Source organism: Gossypium hirsutum, chromosome A11 (genome assembly GCF_007990345.1).
Source record: "Gossypium hirsutum isolate 1008001.06 chromosome A11, Gossypium_hirsutum_v2.1, whole genome shotgun sequence".
Taxonomy (NCBI): Eukaryota; Viridiplantae; Streptophyta; class Magnoliopsida; order Malvales; family Malvaceae; genus Gossypium; species Gossypium hirsutum.
In genome coordinates, this window is record NC_053434.1 from 122529745 (window position 1) to 122553445 (window position 23701).

The 23701-nt window shown below is 33.3% G+C and overlaps 2 protein-coding genes across 2 annotated transcripts; both read right to left on the reverse strand.

Annotated features, from left to right (window-relative positions):
* Positions 1-181: 181 nt before the first annotated feature.
* LOC107942787 (trafficking protein particle complex subunit 8) lies at positions 182-11543 on the reverse strand. Its single transcript, XM_016876505.2, has 28 exons — positions 11074-11543; positions 10823-10917; positions 10354-10450; positions 10054-10158; positions 9731-9893; positions 8864-8984; positions 8651-8713; positions 8499-8579; positions 8278-8372; positions 8035-8185; positions 7716-7802; positions 6795-6914; positions 6584-6712; positions 6407-6504; positions 6187-6310; positions 5889-5996; positions 5660-5798; positions 4849-4950; positions 4699-4759; positions 4493-4559; positions 4040-4222; positions 3827-3937; positions 3207-3371; positions 2951-3109; positions 2562-2795; positions 1859-2029; positions 1463-1572; positions 182-1006 (listed from the first exon to the last, which is right to left on the reverse strand). The coding sequence occupies exons 1-28, from the start codon at positions 11234-11236 to the stop codon at positions 448-450; spliced, it is 3861 nt and encodes a 1286-aa protein (XP_016731994.2). The 5' UTR covers positions 11237-11543; the 3' UTR covers positions 182-447.
* A 921-nt stretch (positions 11544-12464) lies between these two features.
* On the reverse strand, positions 12465-18574 carry LOC107942790 (digalactosyldiacylglycerol synthase 1, chloroplastic). The gene is made up of 8 exons (XM_041080276.1): positions 17889-18574; positions 16480-16512; positions 15218-15305; positions 14294-14781; positions 13936-14202; positions 13462-13811; positions 12848-13378; positions 12465-12714 (listed from the first exon to the last, which is right to left on the reverse strand). The coding sequence occupies exons 1-8, from the start codon at positions 18501-18503 to the stop codon at positions 12705-12707; spliced, it is 2382 nt and encodes a 793-aa protein (XP_040936210.1). The 5' UTR covers positions 18504-18574; the 3' UTR covers positions 12465-12704.
* Between the last annotated feature and the right edge of the window lie 5127 nt (positions 18575-23701).

Consider the following 23701-nt stretch of genomic DNA (forward strand, 5'->3'; position numbering starts at 1 on the left):
AATAATCATATTATAAATAAAATACACAAACAATAATAATAACATTAATCATCTAAAACAATCTAATAATAAATGTGCTTTAAATCATTTATTTAAAAAGCTTACTTATGAACATCAAAATCTTGTTTATTATTCATTTATTAAACTTTATAAACAAATGTAAGCGAACAAAAACCAAATATCTTAAAAAATTCTCAGTTCATTCACATGAATCAATGACAAAATTAAACAATTTTAAAAAAAAAAAATTTAATTTTACCCTTATTGTTGTTTTGCAAATTAAAAAAAAAATGTATTCATCTCCTACCTTCTCAAATTCCTATTATACCAAGAATTATACATTTTAAGGCACCATAAATGTGAAAAAAAAGTTACAAAAATTACTACAACCAAACATCTCGTGAGTAATGGTGCATATAAAATAAAACTGGTAAAAAAATCATTAAACTAATCTTTAAAATTAGATTCAAGCACGGATAGGTAATACGGATATCCCTGGCAAACTCCGGATGACTTGTTTGCTTCTCCTTGGTTTTCTCCGTCGTTAACAGGCGTAAGGATCCAATTTAAGACGTAGTTTGATAAGTCGTATATCCCGGGAGTGAAAACACAAATCTGAAGAGGGATTTCAGCTGTTGACCGAGGTTGAAGTACGAGTTTAGTGGAGCTTGTGCCTGACCAAATGTATTGGGGGACACTTTCGAGGGATAATGATTTGGGAACACGGGTTGTGAGGGCTTCAGTTGTGATGATCTTTGTATCATTCACGATGGGAATTTCTGACCACCCTGATTGGTGTTCTGGAGGCTGAGATGTGGTGGCATCGTCGATCGGTTGGTTGTTACTACTAGGGGAATCGAAGGTGTTGATATGGACGGATGCAATGGCATCAGATGAGTTGGTTATAGTCATCTTCAAGTTTACTTCACATAGAGGAGCCGAGAAGTTATGTTGAATGGTTCGAGGTCCGTCTACTAACCATGATATCGGACTCATGCTAGAAGGACTACCAAAAGACCGAAAAAGAAAAAAGGGCATTGAAACAAAGAGAATCATCAGAATTAAATGGCATCTAACAATTCATTAAAAGTTAATACAATTTTTGGCTCTTAAACTTTGCAACTACGACCACTTTGGTACCTGTACTTTTTTTTTGTCCACTTTGGTACTTAAACTTCATAACTAGGTCTATTTTGATATCTAAACTCGGAAAAACATAAAAGTTAAAGAGGACATGGTTTTTTGAAATTGTGCCATGTCATTATGTCCACTTTTTTTTTCTAGGTGATGATGTGGTACAATCTTAGAGTACCACATCGTCAAACTTTTACAATTTTTTCAAGTTCAAGGATCAAACTGGACCTAATTGTCAAGTACAAGTACCAACGTAGGCCTAGTTGCCAAGTTTAGGGGACAAAAAATTATATTAACCTAAAAGTTATTGTGGTTGCCCGAGCCTTACCTGCAATCACAAGCATGATGGGAAAACACAAGTGGTGCATTAGAACTGGAATCACGATTACCCTTCGGCAGTTGAGCGATGAACACGAAATCAACTTTATATTCACACCCCTGGTACATGAAAAATATAAAAGCCAAAACTATGAGCTAGCTTGTGTAAAAGATAGAAAGAATTGACAAATAACCAATCCGATCTATTTATCTAAAAACACGAGACATCATTGTTAATACAAGCTTGAGAGTGGAGAATGAAATGGTGATATAGATATGAGAAAATCTAACCCAAGTCAAATTTTAACTCTAATGGTAGTGATGAAGTATAATAATCAACATAAGGATATGACATTCTGGTTGATTGTTATACAAACGAAGAACGTAAGGGCAAGAAAATTACAACCTGAGATGACATTCCCTGGGATGATCTTTCACAGTCATGGAAATCGGCCAAAGGTGAACTCGATACATCAAAGAAGGCTTCACTGTTATCCTGAGGGCCCAACCTTACGTCACTTTGAATATGTGAAAGAGAAGGGATACTATCTTCAGAAGTTGATGACCTCCTGCGATCCTGAAGGGAAATTTTGAGTATAATTAAGTCAACTGGTGAATGCTGAAAGAAACAAACAAATATTACTCGGCAATAGATGAACTCGAGATGACAAATAAATCTTTAACAAGAAAATATGTAGGCAATAACATAATTATTCTAAAATGGGATAACGTTCATAGACAAATACAAGGTAGAATTGCAACTTATGCAAAATCTACAAGGTTAGAGATCAAGTTACTCCATTATGGATTGCAATCGTTTTTACAGTTTGTCAGGTTTTTATCAATGGGCATCGAAGTTGGCTTAGGTTCAAAGGTACACCATCATGATTTAAAGTTATTATATTGTCCCATAGTACCAATAGGAAGGCATTTGATCAAACACCCTCAAGCCAAAGCCTCACAAAAGTCACCTAATGATGGCTTTGCACATGTAACAGCACAGTAGTATAAAACTTCGATGAATAAATTAAAAGGAGGACAATTAGTAGATAAATATTTTAGACCAGATGAATAATCCAAGGTGTAAGTACTTGTATAGTTGTACCAACCTTAAGCATGAAGAAACACGAAAGTGACTGGCCAGCAAATAAAGACTGAGAAGGTAAGATGCTATCGACAGGTTGAAGCAATGAGATTTCCCATTGCTGCCCAACAGACGACAACTGATGAACCTGGAAACATTCGGAAGTCGTCTTGTTGACAACATCCATGCGCAAGAGGAACTCTTGCGATCTTGATGGGCGAGTACTAAGTTGAAACGATACATCCAATGAAGGTAAAACCTAGCAGAAATGAAGAGAACAAATTAGAATAGCCAAGTAGTAAACAGATATTAAATGAGGCAAAAAACACGTATGACCTCTTAAATGACCATTTGAAATATACATAGCTTCTTTAATAAACAGAGAAGAACAGCCTTCTCTGTTCAAGAACTTACCTGCAAATTATAATGCATGCGTAGAGTGCGATATTTCATGATGCTTGATACACCTTCCATTTCGTAATATATTGTAATGTACAAAGGAATACTTCCAGGAACAGCAGCGTGAAACCAAAGGGGCCATGATAATGATGTTTCCTCCTGCACGGATATGTCCTGAAGCATAGACAAATGTAAAATATATGAATGAAAAACCACGAGGTACAACCGACTTGATATAATATTCAACAAAACATACACAGTGAAACATTACCTCGGGAAAGTGAAACAAATTCTGCAATGTTTTATTAACATTAGCATGACTGCCGCTTTTCTCAACATTCATCTTCTTTTTTAAGCATGCAGGAAAGTCTGCATTCAACTCCTTTTGGTTCCCAGCATATAGAAATCTAGGATTGCTGATCTTCATCTTTAGGTTCTATCGAAAACATTGTAATAACCCATGTTATAGAACAAATAACCATTAAAATAATTCATGTTATAGAAGACACAAAACAAGTTTGAATTTACTTATATGAAGGAAAACCACATTAATTAATCCCTTCGGAGCTCAGGCTTCACTTGAGGCTAGACCAAGCAATACAAACCATATGGGCATATCAATCTTTACAAGCTAAGCTAAGCTAAGCATTAGGGATTCTTGCCAAGAAAAAGTACTTGATAGTTTAACATAATTTCACTGCTTTATGAAAGAACATAGTAGTAGGTAACCACAAAATATGGCTCGTGGTTTAACCATTGATCATGGTCAGACCAATGGTCCACCTTCATCAAATTGAAATTTTTTAGAATGAAATAAAGTTGGTTGAAACTAACTCAGTCAGAAGCAATATAGAAAGATTATAATACTAAAATGAGTAAAGAAAACTGTACCTTGACAGGAAATTTTGATTGGTTACTTAGTTCCAACACAAGAGGCCGTAAGTCACCCGCATAGGTTTTTTCTGGTAAAGAATGAATAAAACCCTCAAGTCTGGGTAGACTCTAGACATTCATAAAAAAACAGTGTAAGTTAGATGCAATTCCACAAGAGAGATGGAGCAAGGGAGACTAAAATAAAAGCAGGTTTAGATGAAACACAAGCACCTTAATCACTAGAAACTTCAAGTCACTGCTAGGAGAATGCTGTTTCCTTCTTCCCCTGACAACTCTTTTGTTCACAGGGTTAAACTCAAAATTACATAAACCCACGACGGCACTTGACAATTTCCATTTCACACCAACAATTTTCAGAATGCCTTCTATTCTTGGAGTAACAGTTAGTTGCACCTGAAAATAAGATACAGAAATGTTCAGAAAATTTTAGTAACTAATGAGAAAAGCGTTTTAATTACACTGCACCATAGATAAGAACATCAATTAGGTGATATAGCTGCTCTTCCTCATAATTTCACTTTCCTACACAATACAATAAATCTATAACAGTCCATAAAACCAATTAAACATTAAGAAATCTTCACAAGTATAACTGATGTAGATAACAATTCATACCAACACTCCCATCTATAAAATATTCAAGTATTCTTGTAAAATACGCACCACAGTTGTTTCACCCCCTTCTAAGGAAAAGCCAACCTCAGATAAAATCAAACATGAGTTAATATCCCTGCAGTCATTATGCAAAACACCTATATCAGCAGTTGCATACAGCAATAAAATATTGGAACCTCCCAACAGGAGGAATACTGTAAATGCATGTATGCATATATACATACACCTGTATACAGGAATAGAAAAACACATACCCAGAGGAGGTTGATGTTCTGTCTTCATTATTCTGGACCTCATTGTTCGAACTATTAGCATCTGTGTGATAATTCAAAACCAATTTAATCAATATAGAGTTGAAAGGAACAAAGGCCAAAAGAAAAAGGTAACAGACTTTGGCAGCTTGCCTTCTTCAGGATTTGCAGAGAGCTCACACATCAAAGAAACACTTGAGACAGAAATACGGATTTGTAGAGGGTTTTTAAATTCAATATCTACTTTTAATGCTTCTGCAAACAGATGAAGAAGAAGAAGAAGAAGAATATATCAAAAAAAAAAAAATTCCATTAATGCAACAATAAATTATGCCTCTTACGTATTCTCTTTGTTATCTAAGAAATGACCATCTTATATTACTATGAGTAAAAGTTTTAGATTTCAATTTAGTAGTTGAATCTAATATTCCTCCCCAGGAATGCAAAATCCTTGACACTATGTTAGGAAAGGAACAGTACAAGACAGCTGAATTGAACAATAAATACTTAGACAAATCTCATTCACTGTCAATGGAATCATTGCCAACATAAAGAATATAAGTGCATGTTGCATATATGAGTCAATTTCATGCATTCTACTCTAAAATCCTAATATCATGTCATACTCCATAGATTGAAAAGACAAAGTTGTAGAAATGGATTCCCTAATATGAAGAATAGGTTGGTAAATAGATTTTGCATAAAGCAAAATGGAACTTGAACCCAAAATTTTGCAGTAAAGGATCTTAGTCTGTATCTTGGTTTAAGTTTTGGCCTATACAGTTAGTTTAGAAATAATAAACTATGAAGCTGACCCCAATTTCTAACATCTGCAATATACTTTGTTGCTAAATAGCGGAATTTGAACCAGCCACCAACCAGAAACCTTCTAATATTGTCTTGACAGTGCTCTAAGTTTAGAAAACAATTATTAACATTATATATTGTACTAAAATCTTCATACCTCCTGCCACACAAATATTTGATTCTTTATACTTTCTTGGTATAATCTTTGACTGTAATTCCAGCCAGTTGGACCTGGCAGTAGACGATGGGATCATGTCCTCCTCCAGTGAATGCCATAAACTTTCTTTGACACTAGCCTGAAAAAAAATGAAATATGTAATGAGTCTATGACATCATCCATTAACATTGAGCAAAAAATCACTATTCAAGACAAGAACAAAACTTACAGCTGCAGCAGATGCATTAGTTCTCTGATCTTCAAAAATGACCTTAAGGGAGGAAATGTTGATAACAGGCAACTGAAGTTTGAGCACCTCAAATGTCTTCCCAGTTTTCTGTATCATCCATGAAAAAAAAAAAGTAGTAATTAGACAATCCTGTTAAACTTGCACGCACCTAACAAACTAATTAGACAAACCCACTTTCCAAACATAGGGTAGATTTTCTATGATCTAAGAAGCTCCTGTAAATTTGGATTCCTCAGTCAACAAAGCATAACAGAAATCAAATTAACTTCTAATCCACCTGGACAATCTGAAGAAAATCTCTCAGAAAGAGCTCCTGCGTTGTCTTTGACTGATGAGTGCTGGCCAAGACCTCCAACATATGAGTGACAGCAACATCATACATGCCAAGTAAAGCATACCACCTATAGCAAGTGAGTTTTATTAGAAAAATACCACAATAAAACTCTGCAACCACTACATTCATATAGGAGCCCAGCTGCACCATATATGTAGCTTACTGTCCAATGTGGAAATGAACGTGATCTTTGATGAGACTCCAAGTGGTTCCCTTATAAACAGGAATAGCACTTCTATATGTGCGAATTGCATGTTTAATCTGCAGAAGAAGAGATGGTAAAATTTTAGAAGAGGGAGGATTTGATATATTCTCACAATACTTGAGGGTTTTGGATAACCTGATCACATTTTTTGTAATGATCACCAGAGAGAACAAGATGAAACCCATATTTATGCAACATTGGTGGTTTTGATAACAAGTAGCAAAAAGATGCTTGCTCAAGCATCACAGCCGAATGTAAAGTATCCTAAGGGAAAAAAATAAAAAAGGTTGTGAGTGGCAGATAATATGCACTCACCCAAAGCAACTCCAAGGAAATAGAACATTACCTCACCACAAATGCGAAAATAAACAGTAGCAGCTTCTTTAAGCTGATCTCTTGTCTTCAGCATCTCTGCCCACCAGAGACCACATCTAGTAGCATTTCGTCGGCCAGCTGATCCAAGTTTCTGCATGAATTGAATAATAAAAGAAACAGAAAAATCAATGGGAGGTATTAACACTCAATTGGAATTTGCTACATATTAAAGTTATCTTGATATCAACCATTCCTAATTGTCATGACCGTCACCACACTTGATCCTAATTACTTACACAAAACAATATAAGGCCTAGCTCATTCTAGCAAAACAAAAATTCCCATATCATCCCCAAGACCATAAATTCTTTACTCGTTATCATCTGGACCAGTATATAAGGAAACAACAATGAAGGACATTTTTCATGCGCCAAGGGGTTTTCTTCACTGATGGAGAACCCACTAAGTTTACCACTGGCTTATGACAAAAACAACTTCAATCTGACCAAGCTATTACAAGCCACAATCCCCATCCACAGCAAATCACATGCAGAAGACTTTGCCAAATTTGTCCTATGTCATTCGCATAATAACTTCTTCAATCCCAGCAGCCACAGAAATCTAATTCACAGTTCAAACCTAACTGTTAATCTAAAAGGAAGTACCCATGCTAACTATAGCAAAAGGATGTTAAAAATGTTGATAGTTTGAGGCAGAAATGGCATATCAAACAGATACTTTAATATACACAAAAATAATGATGATATCTAGAATTAGTGCACTTAAATTTAGCAGTTCCGATCTTTCATACTTATCAGGTGAATCAATTCTCTTCTTCAGCTTGAAAACCAAAGGTTCCATGTTATAGATAGCCATATCGGACGGACTATATTCAGTTCTAAAGCCTAAAATAGTTACAAGAAAAAAAAAAGGAGCCAAGAACTATACATACTAAATAAGTATTAAATGCATTTTCCATGCAATACTCTGCGTCTTTTCTTGATTGATCAAGCAAGAAGTATGTAAGCCCCATCATCTCCTGAAGAAATGAACAAGACATGATAAGGTTGCAAAATAGGTATAATAAATCCAGAAGCAAGCCCAAATATACAGCAAAAAAACTTTCATGAGATCTATTACAATGAGAATAAACAGCAATCTGTGTTCTCCATTTAATGACAGCCAAGCCAGTAAAGAAACAGAAAAAGAATAAACATAAAGAACAGAGAAAATGGTATTAAAAGAAATGAAAAAGAGAGAATTGATGCAACCTGCACACCAGCATAGCGCTTCCAGGCTTTATCGAGCTTGTAATCGGTGGAAATTAGGCGATAATTCGATAGTGCAAGTTCATAGTCTCCTAACATGAATGCATAGTCACCTAAGATTCTAATCTGAGATTCAATTGAATTAAAGGTATACCTATAAACAGAGAAAATAAAACTAAATTAGGATAAACTCGAGAAGAAACTAGAAACAGACTCGAATCTCAATGAATGAACAGCATCACTTACACAGGACCATTAGGGGTGTCTATTGTATCTTCTTTCCCCTTCCTCCACCACAAATTTTTAATTTGGTTCCTAAAACCTTTCCTTGTAGCAGAAACCTAATTTTAATATGAAAAATAATGAGAGGAATAAGAATATAATCTGAGAAATAATCTTTTTTTAAAAAAGCAATACATTGAAATTCTGATATGAACACAAGGAAGAAAGTTTGTGAGTTAAAATACCTGTTGGTTCAACACACGTATCTTTTGTTCCATGTAAGGAATGATATGTTTAGATGATAATTCTTGCATAAAATCCTTTATCTGTTACCAAATTATACAAGCATAAGTAGAATTACAAATGAAAGTACCCAAGAAGGTGTTAGAAAAGTTACCTCGTTCAAGTCATCAAGATTGAGGAAACAACCAAGATTTTCAGTAGGTAAAGCATCAGATTTCTGTCACAAAAGTACATGAATTAAAGCATTAGACTGACTTTATCATATACTTTCACTGGCACCCTGAACCAACATAAGATTCAGCTAACATTTTCCAATGAACAAGTAAATAACTGAAACATAATAATCCCTCAAAGTCAAGTAATTTACAAATGGGGCCCAAGGATTATCTTGATGATGGATTTTCCCATCTTGAGAAGAGTTAAAGCAAATTATTTGACAGTCATTTTGTCCAAATGCATTTCTCATGTCTGCCAAAAGTTTAGTAGCCCTGCAAACAAAAATGGAATTAAACAAAGTGGTCAGCTGGCTGCACTGAATATCTTATCATACATTCACTGCACTCACATGGCATCTGCTGAGTTAACTTCAATGTATAAAATTATTATTATTCAATCTATATCAGGTCTTTAGCTTCCTTTTTGTTGATTATGTTATCAACACTATCCCTCGACCAAGCAGAACATATGAGAAAATCCTGAATGGCATGAATAGAGACCAAATTGGCCTGAAATTGAGCTTCCCCAGCCTCAACAAGTGTCAGTCTATTCCAATTTTTACATTAAGGTGATCCATTTCGTACATGCTTCTTCAAGGATGTTTTCTACTAAAATCATTTCATTTGTCTTATTCCATGTAATAGGTTTCTCATACATGATGGGAATCTCATTCCAGGTTTTTTGCTCTTCAAACCCAGGTTCTTGCTTATTTTCCACATGGCTTCATCTCAGAACACGTACAACTGGTTGATAAATCTAATGCATTCAATTATGTTGAACTGAAATATCCTTTCAAGCCTTATATGCACCCTTTACGTGTCCTAATAAGAAAAGTGAGGAAGAATAGATATATATCTGGACATTGCTCCACCAACTTAAAACAGAAAAATATAAGGTTAAGCCAAAAAAGGCATGCATGTTCTTCTGAAATTATATATATCAGTATTCAACAGCATCATTGTCATGCTTATTGCACTTAATAATTTCAAACATAACCAGAAAAGAAAGTCTGGCATACTTATTGAAAGGGCCATCTTGATTATCGTGCAAAAGTAAGTAATGCTTCATTATCTTTGGGTCCATTGCACTGTCATTGAGAAGAGAAGGCAATTTGTTGGTGTTAAAGAGGTCTACAAATCTGTTTACGGGTTCATCATCCTTCGACGAAACAACCAAAAGGCCTAGAAATCATTTTGGACAAGAAACAATCAACAACTGAATGGAATTTCTAGAATAAACATTTAACAGAAGCTGTGAGTGAAAGAAACAAGATTAGTAGATCTTAACAATATCAACATGAAAAAAAGCAAGAAATTTATCTGATAAATTTCCAAAGCTTACATGCCACAGGATGGTCAAAAGCTTCATGATCTGAAAAAGACAAGGTCCGTACAAGCTCTTTGTTAAAAAACTGAAACCATGATGGTAACATTTCAGACTCAGGCCCTGCAAAACAAAAATAAAAATAAAAATAAAAATTACCATATATAAATCAAAGCAGCAAGGTGAAGTTTTATAAAACCACAAAAAAAGGGCATGCAATGAAATCAGACAATCTCAATAGTATATTAAGAACAAAAAACTAACCACCAAGGAAAACTGCTAATATACTAAAAATATCAAAATCAAATGTAAACTTACTAGAGAGAAGATTGTTAACTTGAGATGGGTCAGAAGATTCGAGAAAATTTTTCTCTCCCACATGGGTAATAACCTTCTTTAGCCTTTCCTTTGCTACCTAGAAGATCAACATTTATATTCAACATAAGAAACCAACTATAACATGCACATGCACTGTGGAGCTTGAATCAAATCAACTAAATCATCTTGCAATGTAATATAATCCCTCAAATCAACCATTATTCCAATTTACTCCAACAATAAAATAGTTAATCAAACTCAGGAATCAATGCCAGGTCTATTTAAACCGAAATAGTTCTCTCAGTAGCTGCCAACTCACCTACTAGCCTACTAGTGTTGTTAATTACGTTCCTAAATAACCAAAATTTCGTTATCCACCAATTTGAATTCAACTGATTAAAACATTTATTTTATAACAATCCCACTACATAATTAAGCTACAAAACTAGTGATAGCAATAGAAAATTACCTCGAGATTCGGTTGTCGAATATCAGAGGAGTAAAACAAGCGCAATTTGAACTTCCTCAGCCTGTAGGGTTGATCACTCGCCGTCCGTACAGGCACTACCACCAAAAATCTCAGATAAGTAAAAAAAAAAAAGCAACAAAACAAGAAATCACCTAAAATGTTAGACACGCATATACAAAAATACGTATAATTGTACATATTAAAATCCGTATGTATATATACACACACACATATATATTTGAATTACTCACCGTCAATGTTGGTGAAGTCGCAGAAAGGTGAGAGCAATTGAATTAAGGAAAGACCGTTCTTAAGGCAAGATTCTTCTACGTATGGAGTACAGAGTACCATAACAACAGGAGTGATCTCCTCCAATAGCATTTTTCCAAGTGGCGTGCTGGCCGGATCCGCCATCACTCTCGCCCTCTCCGACGATTGTCGTTTTGCTGAAAGCTAATGAGTCGATTGAGATTTTCAGAAAGCGAGTTAACTCGGAGGCTTTGGAGAAGGAATTGAGATTGGAGTATATATAGCTTCGGGTTCAGTGGCGATTGTTGGATCCGATCTTTGATTTGGTGTGAAATGAAGGTTTTCAAAATTTGTGTGACAGAGAGGTAGAAGAAGAAATGAATCTCAAAGAAGATGGTTGAGGAAAATCAAATATTGGACTGTGAGAACCGTAGCTATGGCAAAACCAAACCCAAAATTTTTGTGTCCAATAAATTCAATTGGCCCAATCCCTTCGAGACTAGTTTTGTTAAAGGTAGATCCATCAATTGGGCACGTGAGATTGGTTTCGAATTAAATCAATCTAGATTATGTTAATTTGAATTTTACAATTTTCGAAGTATTTTAGGTTGTTTTGTGTGTTTTTTAATTTTTGTTTTGATGTTGGAGTTTTTAGGTCACGTTATTATAGATTTAAATTATTTTAAATTGTTATTTTGGGTTTAGATTTATTTGAGGGATTTTTTTTTAGAAAAAAATGGTAAGATATCATGAATTAACAACCTTTTTAATAAATATAATATCATTTTTATCAAGGATTTTGTGTCCAAACTTTATTAACTTAGAGGCCAAGCAAGTGGCACCCAATTTGCTCTCATGCCTCATTTAAAGTATGGTTCAAAGTTTGCAAACTTTTCAGTTCTTTGGATAGGTATATGATGAGACGCTCCCGATCTATAAACAACTCCGCCCCTTGTGCCCCCGATCTATGAACTCTACCTCTTAATGCACTAATAAGATGAAAAGACAAATCCTCCCTTAAAACAATATTAGGCGTGTCAAGTTTGGACCAAAATTTAGTCCTTGACAAAATTGCTTCAAATATAATTTAGTTTCAAATTTAGGCCAATTAGAGTTTAAATTAGACAGGTTCGAGTTGTCAAGCATTTTATAATCAAATTCTAACTTATTGCAAATTTGATCAGATCAAGCGCCATCAACTCAAACTAATATTTTAATAATATTTTTTAAAATTTTAATTATTAAATGTATTTTTTTTTTAAATTAACTTCATAACTCTGTTTAATTATACCATAAGCTCAATTATTAGTTTGATTGCACACATTTTTCACCAGTAAAATTAAGAGCCAAATTAAACGCAGAAAAGATGAACCCTAAAGAAGGTACAATAACATAGAAAATTGCCACGATTTTATTACACAGCTTGCGCTGACATCTAAAATCATAATTTACTTACAACAGAGAATCATTCAATTTCATCATCTATCTATCTATATATTTGTAATCTATGAAACAATAGTGGAAAGGCTATATAGATACCAGCCCTCAGAAACTAATATATTGTATTTTTTTTTTCTTCGAATGAAAGAAGGCACGATGGAATCCGAACTTCGGACTTGCTGGATGCTACTTCTTAAAGATAACTGCATAAACCAACGAGACTAAGTCCGGGACAAGCATATCTTAAACTGAAGTATAAAAAAAAAAAAAAAAAAACTTTATACTAACAACCATGGTTAGTAGCTCATTGTCAGTATAGTTTCTACATCTACTTACCAGCCATAGATTGGACTTTCGACTTGTGGAGGTAAGAGATGAAGGTCTTTACACTGTTGTCTTCCGTAATCCCGAGTACCTGGTATTGCTCCAGTGCAAAGTCGAAGGAATTCATTCCCTGTGAGACAATAGTGAGCAAATGCTATTCCTCCATCGACCATCTCTGAGAGGGTTGGCATTGAAACCGATCTTGCAATTAGTTTTCCGTTTGATTTTCTAACCATTGTACCACTATGTTCGTTATTCAAGATTCTGTCGAGCTCTGAATATTCAATAAATCTTTTAGTTGCAGCCTCCCATGATAGGTTGTATCTTTGTTCTGGTGTAAGGGGTTGAGGCTCATTTGCTAGTGCTTCTTTCACTTTAGCAACAAAGTCTTCAGGTGACTTGTAAGTTAGACAGTTGGGAAATGAGCTGAAGAACTCGTTCGATGGATGGTCTGCACATACTACGAATTTTCCCATTGCAAGCGCTTCCGCAGTAGCTGTGCAGAGCACGTCACTGACACTAGGGTTTATGAAGACTTTGTACCTTCGGGACAAGGAGATAATGTTAGAAAGTTACACAGAATAACCATGCCAAAACAATGGTTAACTTGCCTAGAGGATCCTTACCCGTGAAGAGAATCATCTGCATGGTCCCTTCCTTTTTGAAAATTAAGATTCAAATCCAACCTCTTAGCGGTACTCTGAACTTCATGTGCATCCTCACCATTCCCGTAGACGTCCAACTTGAAACCGTCAAGATCATTCTTGTGCTTTGCCAGTAAATCTATCAGCTCTTTGTATCCTTTTGCCCAAACCATCTTGCCTAAGAAGTATGCACCTTTAGAAAAAGCTTGCTGCCCAAGTTCCCTTTCCGCAGCAACTTTTTCTCCTATTTTCAAAAACTTCGGGTTTACACCATGAACATTGCAAATCACAGACTTTGGCATATCTTGAGTTGCAGCAGAAAGACGAAGAACCTGAAGGGTGAACACAAACAAACAAACAAAGAATGATTCTTAAGTTTACCGTAAGACTTTTGAATGACTGATAAAAAATTATGCTCAGAGATGCACATAAGCATAAAACAAAATTGATACACACCTTGTGGCAATGTGCTCGAGTGACCAAATTGTTGATGTGTTTCACAAAGAAAGCTTGTAGAGCACCATTTTTCTCCCTCTTAATGTATTCCAAGTAATTTGTGTGGACAATACCAACAACATGGTTGAATTTGTCAGTCCAGCGTTTACCGTGATGGTACCAGTTCAAGTGTTCTGGTTCTTCCAAAATAGCAATGTCAGCATCTTTTGATGGGATAAACTGAGAAGTATCTCCAGCAGGTATTATGCTTCGCCTTTCTCTCGAAAACTAAGAAACAATATGCAAAGAAGATGTCATTTACAAAATCTGTTTGATGGATATAATCAAATATAACATGATGTAGTGCATCAAGGATTACCTTTCCTGGATAAAAGGAGATTCTAAAATCAGCCTTAAAACCAACCCTTTCTTCGAGCCAGTCACGTATATAATTTTCCTGCTCTTCTGGGGAACAGAAAGTAAGATTGTTTGGATAAACAAGTTCTTGATCAGATCTGCAAAGCCAAGGAACCAAGAGCGTGACTTTTTGTTTTTCCGATTTTGCCAAGTATGCTGCTCGAAAAAGTGGGTTCACAGCAGTTCCTGTCATCCATGGAAGGCTGGCAGTCGTAACAATGGCAACATGCCTTTTCCCATCTGTAACATCAGGCTTCATGAAGTCTGTCCAAGAGCCACCACTCTCACTGCAATGCCCTGTACTTTGAAGGACACTGGCTATCCTTAAATCCAACTCATCGTTAATCTTATCAGGGTCAACAGCAGGGGGTTCTCCTGCAACGAGGGAGCGCAAAACAAGTTGATTCTTCCGTTTGCTGCACAAGTTTTCGACTATCTTGTCACATAGATCTGAAACCACATTTAAGAAAACAGTAAAAACCACTTGCTCTTAGAATGAATGGTCACGGAAAGGTGAACAGAAGACTGTTAATTATTCAGCCTTACTACTCCCAGAAGAGAGAGCAATGTCTATATTATTTCAAAGATTGAAATTTCATGCTGTTTCACAGAAATGGCAATTAAAGATGCTGCCCCAATTTAATCAGGAGAAAAAGCACCTGGTTAAATTGGACAGATGAAGCTTTCTTAAAATTTTCTTATAGACAGAACATATGAACTCAAATACAAACTACAACGGCCCTACAAAGGAAATCATAATAAAAGCAGGAGCAAGAGAACAGAACCCTTCAAGTAAATATAGTCACATTCAAAAGATTAATAGATCACATCAAAAGGTGATCAGGAATGTAAACTCAACGAAAATAAGGGAGATAAAGCTACTTACTTCTTCTGATGCCAAATTGATCCAAAAACAGCCCAGACTGCCTGACCAAAACTGCTAATAACTCCGGCACATCCAGCGGTGGTACTTCCTATAGCAAACAGGAAAATACAAAAGCATTCAATGCAGCGCAATGCAACACCTATTTTACCAAGCATCTTAAAATCCAATTATGTTTGCATATGCATGATATCCATTAAAAGTTTGGGCCTTGCTTAAATTAACCATCCCAAAGGAGTTGGCTCCATCCTCCAATAAAGATGTTTATAATGAGGTGGCCAGGATGAAAGCATTGCTAATGCTAGGTGAGAAAATAGAAATAACTGCAGAAGCCAACATTATTTCTAATAATCCCAGAACATACATAGTCTGTTGACATATGGTGGCTTATACTTGTACCGGATAAATTTGGTTCATTATACTTGTATAGTCCATTGACATATGATAGCTTGCACCAGCATTATCTATCACATCCACTGAAAATCAAAAGCGCATGGACAAAAGGTATAGGTTGAAACTCCAGAGATAAGAAAATGTTTCCATAAATTCAAACACATTAAATATTCAGTTAAAGCGGCCGCAAAACTTGAGGTAATAAATAGATTTATATTCGTTCAAAGCAAAAAAGACATCAATCAGCAAAAAGAAATTGCTTTGACGTTGAAATTTTTACATGGACTCAACAAGCACAGTTTTGCTGCTTCTCCAGCTAGATAAGCTTTCCAATTCCCAAGGTAAAGAGATGTTAAGCTTTAATCAACCCAAAGAATTGGCTATTGAAGGATAAAAGGTAGAAGCAGCCTTAAAATATAGAGGAATGTCAAAGATGCGGTAGAGGATGAAGTATTCATTAAAATTCAAGCCTTTTTGATAGGAATTTATTTTAAAATACATATGTGGATTCCCACCAATGGTGCTAAGCTAGGAATATAAAGAAAATTATAAAATCTGTCCTAATCCAAACCAAATAACCAACCATCCAATAAATGCAAGCATCCAGTAGCTAAAAAGACCCAACTCGACAGCCTAGTTATTGCCTAAAATCACAACGGAGTTTCAGTCTTGATTCTTTAATAAAGAACTATTTTAATTGTAAAACCTTATATCTTTTTATGATTATTGCATGACATTGTTATGAAATTGATGTATCCGTAAACTTCCATAAGTCCTTGACAATAAACAGAAAATTTTTGCAGAAATGTATTAATGGCATGACTGCATCAAGAAAATCAAAATTTATCACTACAAGGAAGAGTCGGGGGAACCTTTGACTCTTGAGGCTCCTTGCAAATTGCTTTCTGCAAAATAAACACGCATTCCAAAAGGATTTTTAAATTACAGTAATCAAGATAAAAAGATCATAACATAAACATCTAGAATATACAAACAGAAGATTTGAAAGCTAAAATGTTCAACATAGAACTAAAAACCATAAACTAGAGCTGGATGTGTAGCAACAAATAGAACAAAACTCCTGCTTTTATTGAATGTTATAGGGTGAGCAAACTAAAATTATTATGCTTCAAGTTACATCACTTTTTCCATCACAAAAACTTTATTTTCTAAACAAATAAATTTATGCTTTATAAGCATGGCACCAAGAGTAAGTGATTCCCATAATACAAATTAAAGAATATTTGTTTCAATTGCCCTGGTGTAATTGATTAGTCAAAAGAAAAGGTATATACTTCCTCCTAAATACCATGACCTAATCGCTCTTCTGAACAATGCCTAATCAGTAAGAAAAGAAAATGGTACTTCCTAATAGGGAAATTGAATCAGTTCAGATACTACTTTTGAAGTACTAAGTGTATCAAAGTAAAAGAAGGACCAAATAACCAATTAGGCTAAGCTACCACTCACTGTTAGAGGTCGATGAATGCAATAGAACTAAAGCAGGAAAACCAGCCTTACTACCCTTCAGGTCTGGAAGCATGCTCTTTGCAACAGTACTCACTGCATCTATAGCCAGGGGATATGAACCAATAGATTAAGACAATAATTCTAAAGCAGCCATTATTTGATCGTCTTCTTACTAGACAATAAAAAATGTCCATTGGATTTGGCCTTTAAAAGCCATAACTACCGTGTTTATTTTGGTGGATAGTTTACAAGTTAAAGAAGGCCTTAGAATCCAAATATTACCATAATTTTCATATCCTTTTAAATCATAAACACACCATCTTCATTCAAAGCACTGACATGCCCATTCTGATTTAAAGAACATCCAAGAAACCAAAATAAAAATGACACAATAGAATTTCCCACTTAATAGTCACGGTCTAAGATTCAATCAAACCCTTGACTAGGAAGAGAATGAATCTTCCAAGACCTATTAAATTATATTTTAACATAAAAAATCAGTCAAGCTTATTAAAACCTCCAATGGACTTCTGAGATTTTCTAACATTTTGATTTAGTTTAGACAATTAAGTATCCTAAACACTTCAAGTCTGTAATTAAAGCAGGCACTCTATATTAATCAAAATTCCCCACTTCCTAAAAGGTTCCAGTTAGAGTATTCTACAACAAAAAATCCCTGGATAAAGCATCCATTAATTTTATGCCCTTCTAAAACTTAAAGATTAACTCCTAACTACTTCAAACAAATAAATCAACATCAAAAAAGAAAAGGTAGTTTCAAGTCTCAGCCACTACAAAAGCAGAACCTTACCAAACTGGACTTAACTTTCTCCACAATCTCATTATTCTTAAATCCAGCAAAAATTTCAACTGTCGAATTTTTCTTCTCAAACTCCCTGAACCTTGTCTTCAACACTCGAATTGGTTCCCATTCCCCAAATTGCCCTTCCTCGTTAAGCTTCTCACTCCTCACCTTATTAAATTCGATAATTCCTTTCATATCCTCCTCCATGGTTCCATACACCTCCGCCGCGATCGTACTCCTTATTCTCGACAAGTCTATCCCTAAGTTCGCCCTCGGTCCACATTTCTCCATCACTTTCCGGCTAATCTCCGGCGCCGAATAAACCCGACGAAACTCCGATATCTTAGGATGAAGTTTCTTCATGAATTCGATCTCCGAAGATTGTCGGATCGGCGGTACCGTAAAAGTCGGTGTCGCAGAGTTAATCAAGTTCTCAATTTCCCTATCGAAACTCGCTGCGATATTCTTGAACGAGTTCGCTCGGTCTTTCATGAGCCGTAAATCCGCGTCGGCCGAATCACGTACTTCTCTCCACCCTTTCGAAATGAACGAGAAAGCACTCGAACTCGAGTTCGCCGCCGTCTGAGTTTGTCTCCCGTTGTTCATGGCGGGAAAATTCATCTTAGGGTTTCAGTTCTTTTTTCCGTTACCAAAAAAAAAAAAAACTTCTTTCGGATGTAACAGAGCGTGAGAATATATTATTTAACGGTGTAAAGATGGTGCAGTGTGTGTGCGCGTTTCTAAACAATTCTCGAAGTGGGAAACTGACACGTGGGATGCCCCGTAAGGAGACATTTTAGAAGACGTGGATTATGTGAAGTTTGAATATTATGTGGCGTGTTTTGATTGGGTTTAGGGAGGAATAGGGTAGAGCAAGGTGTAGGTTAGGATATGGTGGGCTTGGAAACAGATTGGGGATTTCGTGCACGTGATAAATACTGGTCGGATGGTGCTTGCCTAAGTTTTTTAAGCTTTTTTGCTTTCTTTTATACCTAACTTCTTAATTAACATGTGAAAATGAATTGTGCTTTGTATTTGTCAATCAATGTGGACGGTAAATTGAATATGAGGATATTATTTTTAAAATTGAAGTGGATTGGTTGATTAGGTTAATTAGATTAGAAATCGATTTAAATATCGGTTTAAAATAAATGGTTAGATCAGTTTAATTGAATTAATTGGTTGAATCGATTTTTTATATTATTTTAATTTAAAACAATTTATTCAATTGAAACAGATGTATAGGTTAGAACCGTTCAACTAATGATTTGATCGGTTCAACTAAATCTATTCATAAGTCAGGTTATTCACTCATGCTCGAAGGCTCACTAGAAACTTGGGAAGATTTAGGTAAAAATATTAAGCTTTAAAAATAGGTTTGTGAAAAAAAATTTAGGCCCATTTCAAATATGAGTCGAGCTTGAGTTTGAATGTTCAAGTCTGACCCAACTCGGCACTTTTTTAAGTTTATAATATTTTATATTATGTAATTTAGAACACATTAAAAAAAATTATACTAAATATATAAGGTTACTCTAATGTAAACATTAAAATAATGTTAAGATCACTATATAAAAAATTCAATAAATAAAAAATATATAAAATTATTAAATATTAAAACAATATAAAATAAATATTTTTTAAAAATTTTAAAAATTATATGGGCAGGCCTAAAATGAGTTTAGGTTAGTCTTTTGCAAATATTGACAGGTTTTGATAAAATTTTAAATACATATTTTAGGTTGCGCTATTATGGGCAAGAATAAAATATATTAATAACATGATTAGGCTTGGCCCAAGGTGGTTCAACCATTGGCCTAATTTTGAAAATCTTGCACTTAAAATACCTAAAAAAAATAAAGTAATGTTTTTAGAGCCAGTCTGGTGGTTGAACTGGTCACGCCATCATCAGTTCATTGATCCAACCAGTTCATTTAAATAAAAAATTAAAAAAATAGTTTAACTAGTTTTTTCTTGATTTGGTTCATATCGATTTGTAATTCAATTGGTTCGAAATTATTTTTCAGATCAATACCCCAACTGATTTCCAGTCCAACTGATCTGATCAATTGATTTAATCTATTCAAACAACCATTAAAAAAAAAACCAATCATGCAAACATGAATACTATTTAAATTTTAAAATATTTTAATTAATATTATATCAATAAGATTTATTTAAATTTTAAATTGGTTTATAAAATTTAAAATATTTTAATTAATATTGTATCAATAAAATGATTTAGTACTTTGTCTAATTGTCAATTTAAACTTTAAATAACAATTTAAATATGATAAGGATGATTTAAAATTTAAAAAAAAATGTGTACTCATTACATTGATAATTTAAATTTAATGTATTAAAAAATGAAAAAAATAATAAAATTTATTTTTTTAAACACGTTAAATTCAAATTATAAAATTATGTATATAATGATATTTGCATTTTACAATTTCATCAATGTGTTTGATGGTTGAGTTGTGCTTGCCTAAGTTTTTTTTAAGTTTTTGTTTCTTTTATGCCTAACTTTTTATATAGTTTTGTCATAATTAACATATGCAAATAAATCGTGCTTTGTATGTATATATGACATAAAAAATAAATGTGTTATAAATTTTTTTAAATATATAGTATTATTTATATTTTTATAAACAATTTTTTCATTAAATATTCTCGAATTATTATTTAAATTTTAAATTAGTTTGTAAATTTTAAAATATTTTAATTAAGTCTTTAAAGTGTTAGTATTATATCTATAAAATTAATTTATTTTTATAATTACCAATTTAGTCTTTAAATTTCAATTCTTGTGTACTCGTCACATTAATAACTTGATTCTAACACAATAAAAACACGACAAGGTTATAAAATTTAAGAGTATTATTTCTTCTTCTTTTTTAACATATTAGATTCAAGTTGAGTAAACATCTAATGTTCAAGCTAATGGTTAAGTTAATAGAAAAATGGGATAAATCTTAAAATTATACATGAACTTTGGCCTAATGTGTAATTTTATACATGAATTTTGATTTTGCGTAATTTTATACATGAAACTTCGATTTGATCCAATTCTCACAAATTATTAATACAATTATTAATATAACAATGTTTATGTTTATATATTACATAAACAAATAATTATATTTATCCACTACAAAAAATAAATTGATGTATTTATTTCTTTAAATGTGTATGATTGAATAAAAATTAAAGTTTCATATATGTTTAATTGCATCAAATCAAATTTCATATATCAAATTGCACAATAAATCAAAGTTTATTATAATTTTGACATTTATCCTAAAAAAATCAAATTGGTATGATTATGAAATCTTGAGAATTCAATTAGAATGCTTTGAAATTTAAAATACAATTTAAAAGTTGGGTTATGATTTGCAAATGTACAGTGCAAGTAATTATTTTATATGTTTTTATTTTATTTATTATTCTATTTTAAAGGAATTTTATTTCATACATTTTCGGTGAAGTTTAAAAGCTAAACAAACAAAGTTAAATGGGTGGCACATACCTCTTTAAGGTGAAGTAAAATAATTTATTTTTTACCAAAAAAATTATTTTTTGGTGAATTACAATAGGAGGGCAAAACCCTAACAACGACACAACTAGTACAATTTGAACCCAAGCCATACCTAAGACAGTAAACACTCTGACCATCAAACCAACATATGAGGTTCAAGCTAAATAATGTTTTTTTTAATGAAAGCTGTGATAGAATTTTAAACCTACTTGTTAAATTAAAAAATTTCATTGATAATACATTAAATGCTAACGTTATTTTAAGTTTTTTTTTGGGGGGGAGGGGGTTAATACACTATTTGGGCTTGAATTTGATAATTGTTCTTATATTAGAGCTTGAACTTTTTTGTTTCAAGTTAGTCCCTCAACGTGGCAATTGTTTGCACATTGGGGCCCTTTTTTGTTCAAGTTAGTCTCTAAAAAAATGTTCAGGGCTCTAATATGAGAATAATTACCAAGTTTAGATACTAACTTGGACAAAAGAAAAGTCTAAGCCATGAGAACAGTTGTCTAGTTCAGGTCTTAATATGAGAATAATTGCTAAGTTCAAAAATTAAGAGCTAGTTTAGCAATGCTTTTGAAAAATACTTCTGAGAAGTACTTTTAAAAAGTTTAGTTTAAGATTTGAGTGATTAGCTCAAAAAGTACTTTTTTGAAATAAAATTTTTATTTTAGACATGTTATTATCAAGTGTAACAGCCTAATTTTCGGTGGTGTCGAAACAGTGGTTCGAGATCACTAAATCTGACAAATGAGTAGAAATATTATTAATTTAGTGTACTAAAAATAAATATTAAAATAATTAGAATAAAAAACGAGGTATCGAGACCTCGAGAATTTTAAATCGAGCCATAAATATTTTTATAAATATTTATGGAGTGTTAATATGTTAGTATTAAATTTTCGTCAAGAAATTTTAAAATTCTGATAGTTAATTGAACAAAAAAGACTAAATTGTATCAAATGTAAAATTGTGGGAAATGATTAAATAGCTTAATTGATAAAAGAAAGAGGGTTTAAAAGGAAAATAGACCCAAGGTCTATTTGGGCTGGACGGCAAGGGCATGAAATCAGCAAGAAAATAAGGAAAATTAAGGGAAAAATTAGAAAATTGCAAAATTTACATAATAAAGCTAGGACTAAAGTGGAATTATCTAGATTTCTCTTTATTTTTTTCTGCATTCTCATCAGAAAAAGGCCATGGAGGAGTTATATTAAGCTGGTCTTTCATATTTTTACTCCAAGTAAGTTCTATTCTTGATTATTTCTTGAAATTTTTGTGTTTTTGTGACCTTTACAACTAGGTCCACTTGTTGAATTCATTAGTTTTTGATTCTATGAAAGAAATTGAAAGTTTCTATACATATGTGCTGGAAGTATATGATGATTTGGCATGGAATTAGAGCTTTAAATTGTTTATATGTTGATTTTATTGTAAGAATTGAATAGAAAGTGAATGTTTGGGACCTAATTGTAAAAGAGTTTGAAGTTAGAGTTTTATGTGGAAATTATGAATTTCAATAGTTATGAAATAACTTATAATGTTTAGGAAAAGTATTAATTGAGAAAATTATCTTAATTGAGGGGTTAATTGAGAAAGGACTGAATTGTATGAATTGTGAAATTTGGGGCAAAATGGAAATCAATATTTTGCACTAAAATTGTTTTGGACAGCAGCAGTAGTCTAACTTTGAAAAATCACCAAAAATTGTAAAAATGAAATTATAGGATGAATAAAATATAAAATTAAAGCTTATTGAGTCTAGTTTCTTATAGAAGAATTAATGTAAGCAATGGAATTTTAAATCATTAGATATGATAAATTTTGTGAGACAATCGGGTTCCCCTGTTCTGGCTTTGTAAAATCATCATAAATTGGATAAAAATAATTATGGGCTTAAATTATATGTTTAGAATCCTGAATGAGTCTATTTTCAAAAGAAATAAACGAGGACATTATTCGAATCTTGTACGAGAAGATAATTAATTTTTAGTGAAGAAGGGTTGGAACTGTCAGACAGCAGAACAGGGGAGACTTCAATGAATAAACTGTATTAATTGGCCCAACCAAAAATTATGAAATTTTTATGGTAAGAAGACATATGAGTCTAGTTTCTGGGAAAATTTATGGATCTTAATTTGAAGTTCTGTAGCTCAAGATAAAAATAATTTATTGACTATGACACAGATGGACAGCTTGACTATTCACATAAGTAGATAGTGAAAATTATGGATAATGTTACCTACAAGTGTGTTGTTTATACTAAGGATGTGGATGGAGA

Bases quoted from the DNA above. Each gene is read 5' to 3' on its own strand.
- LOC107942787 (XM_016876505.2), bottom strand. From the start codon at position 11,236: ATGGCGGATCCGGCCAGCACGCCACTTGGAAAAATGCTATTGGAGGAG. The intron at 5,799-5,888 runs GTAAGTTTTGTT...ATTTTTTTTCAG, and splicing joins CTAATGCATCTGCTGCAGCT to GCTAGTGTCAAAGAAAGTTT. The intron at 1,007-1,462 runs GTAAGGCTCGGG...GTCTTTTGGTAG, and splicing joins CATCATGCTTGTGATTGCAG to TCCTTCTAGCATGAGTCCGA.
- LOC107942790 (XM_041080276.1), bottom strand. From the start codon at position 18,503: ATGAATTTTCCCGCCATGAACAACGGGAGACAAACTCAGACGGCGGCG. The intron at 14,782-15,217 runs GTAAGTAGCTTT...ATGTGGTTTCAG, and splicing joins TCAATTTGGCATCAGAAGAA to ATCTATGTGACAAGATAGTC. The intron at 13,379-13,461 runs GTAAGGATCCTC...CTTGTCCCGAAG, and splicing joins GCAGATGATTCTCTTCACGG to GTACAAAGTCTTCATAAACC.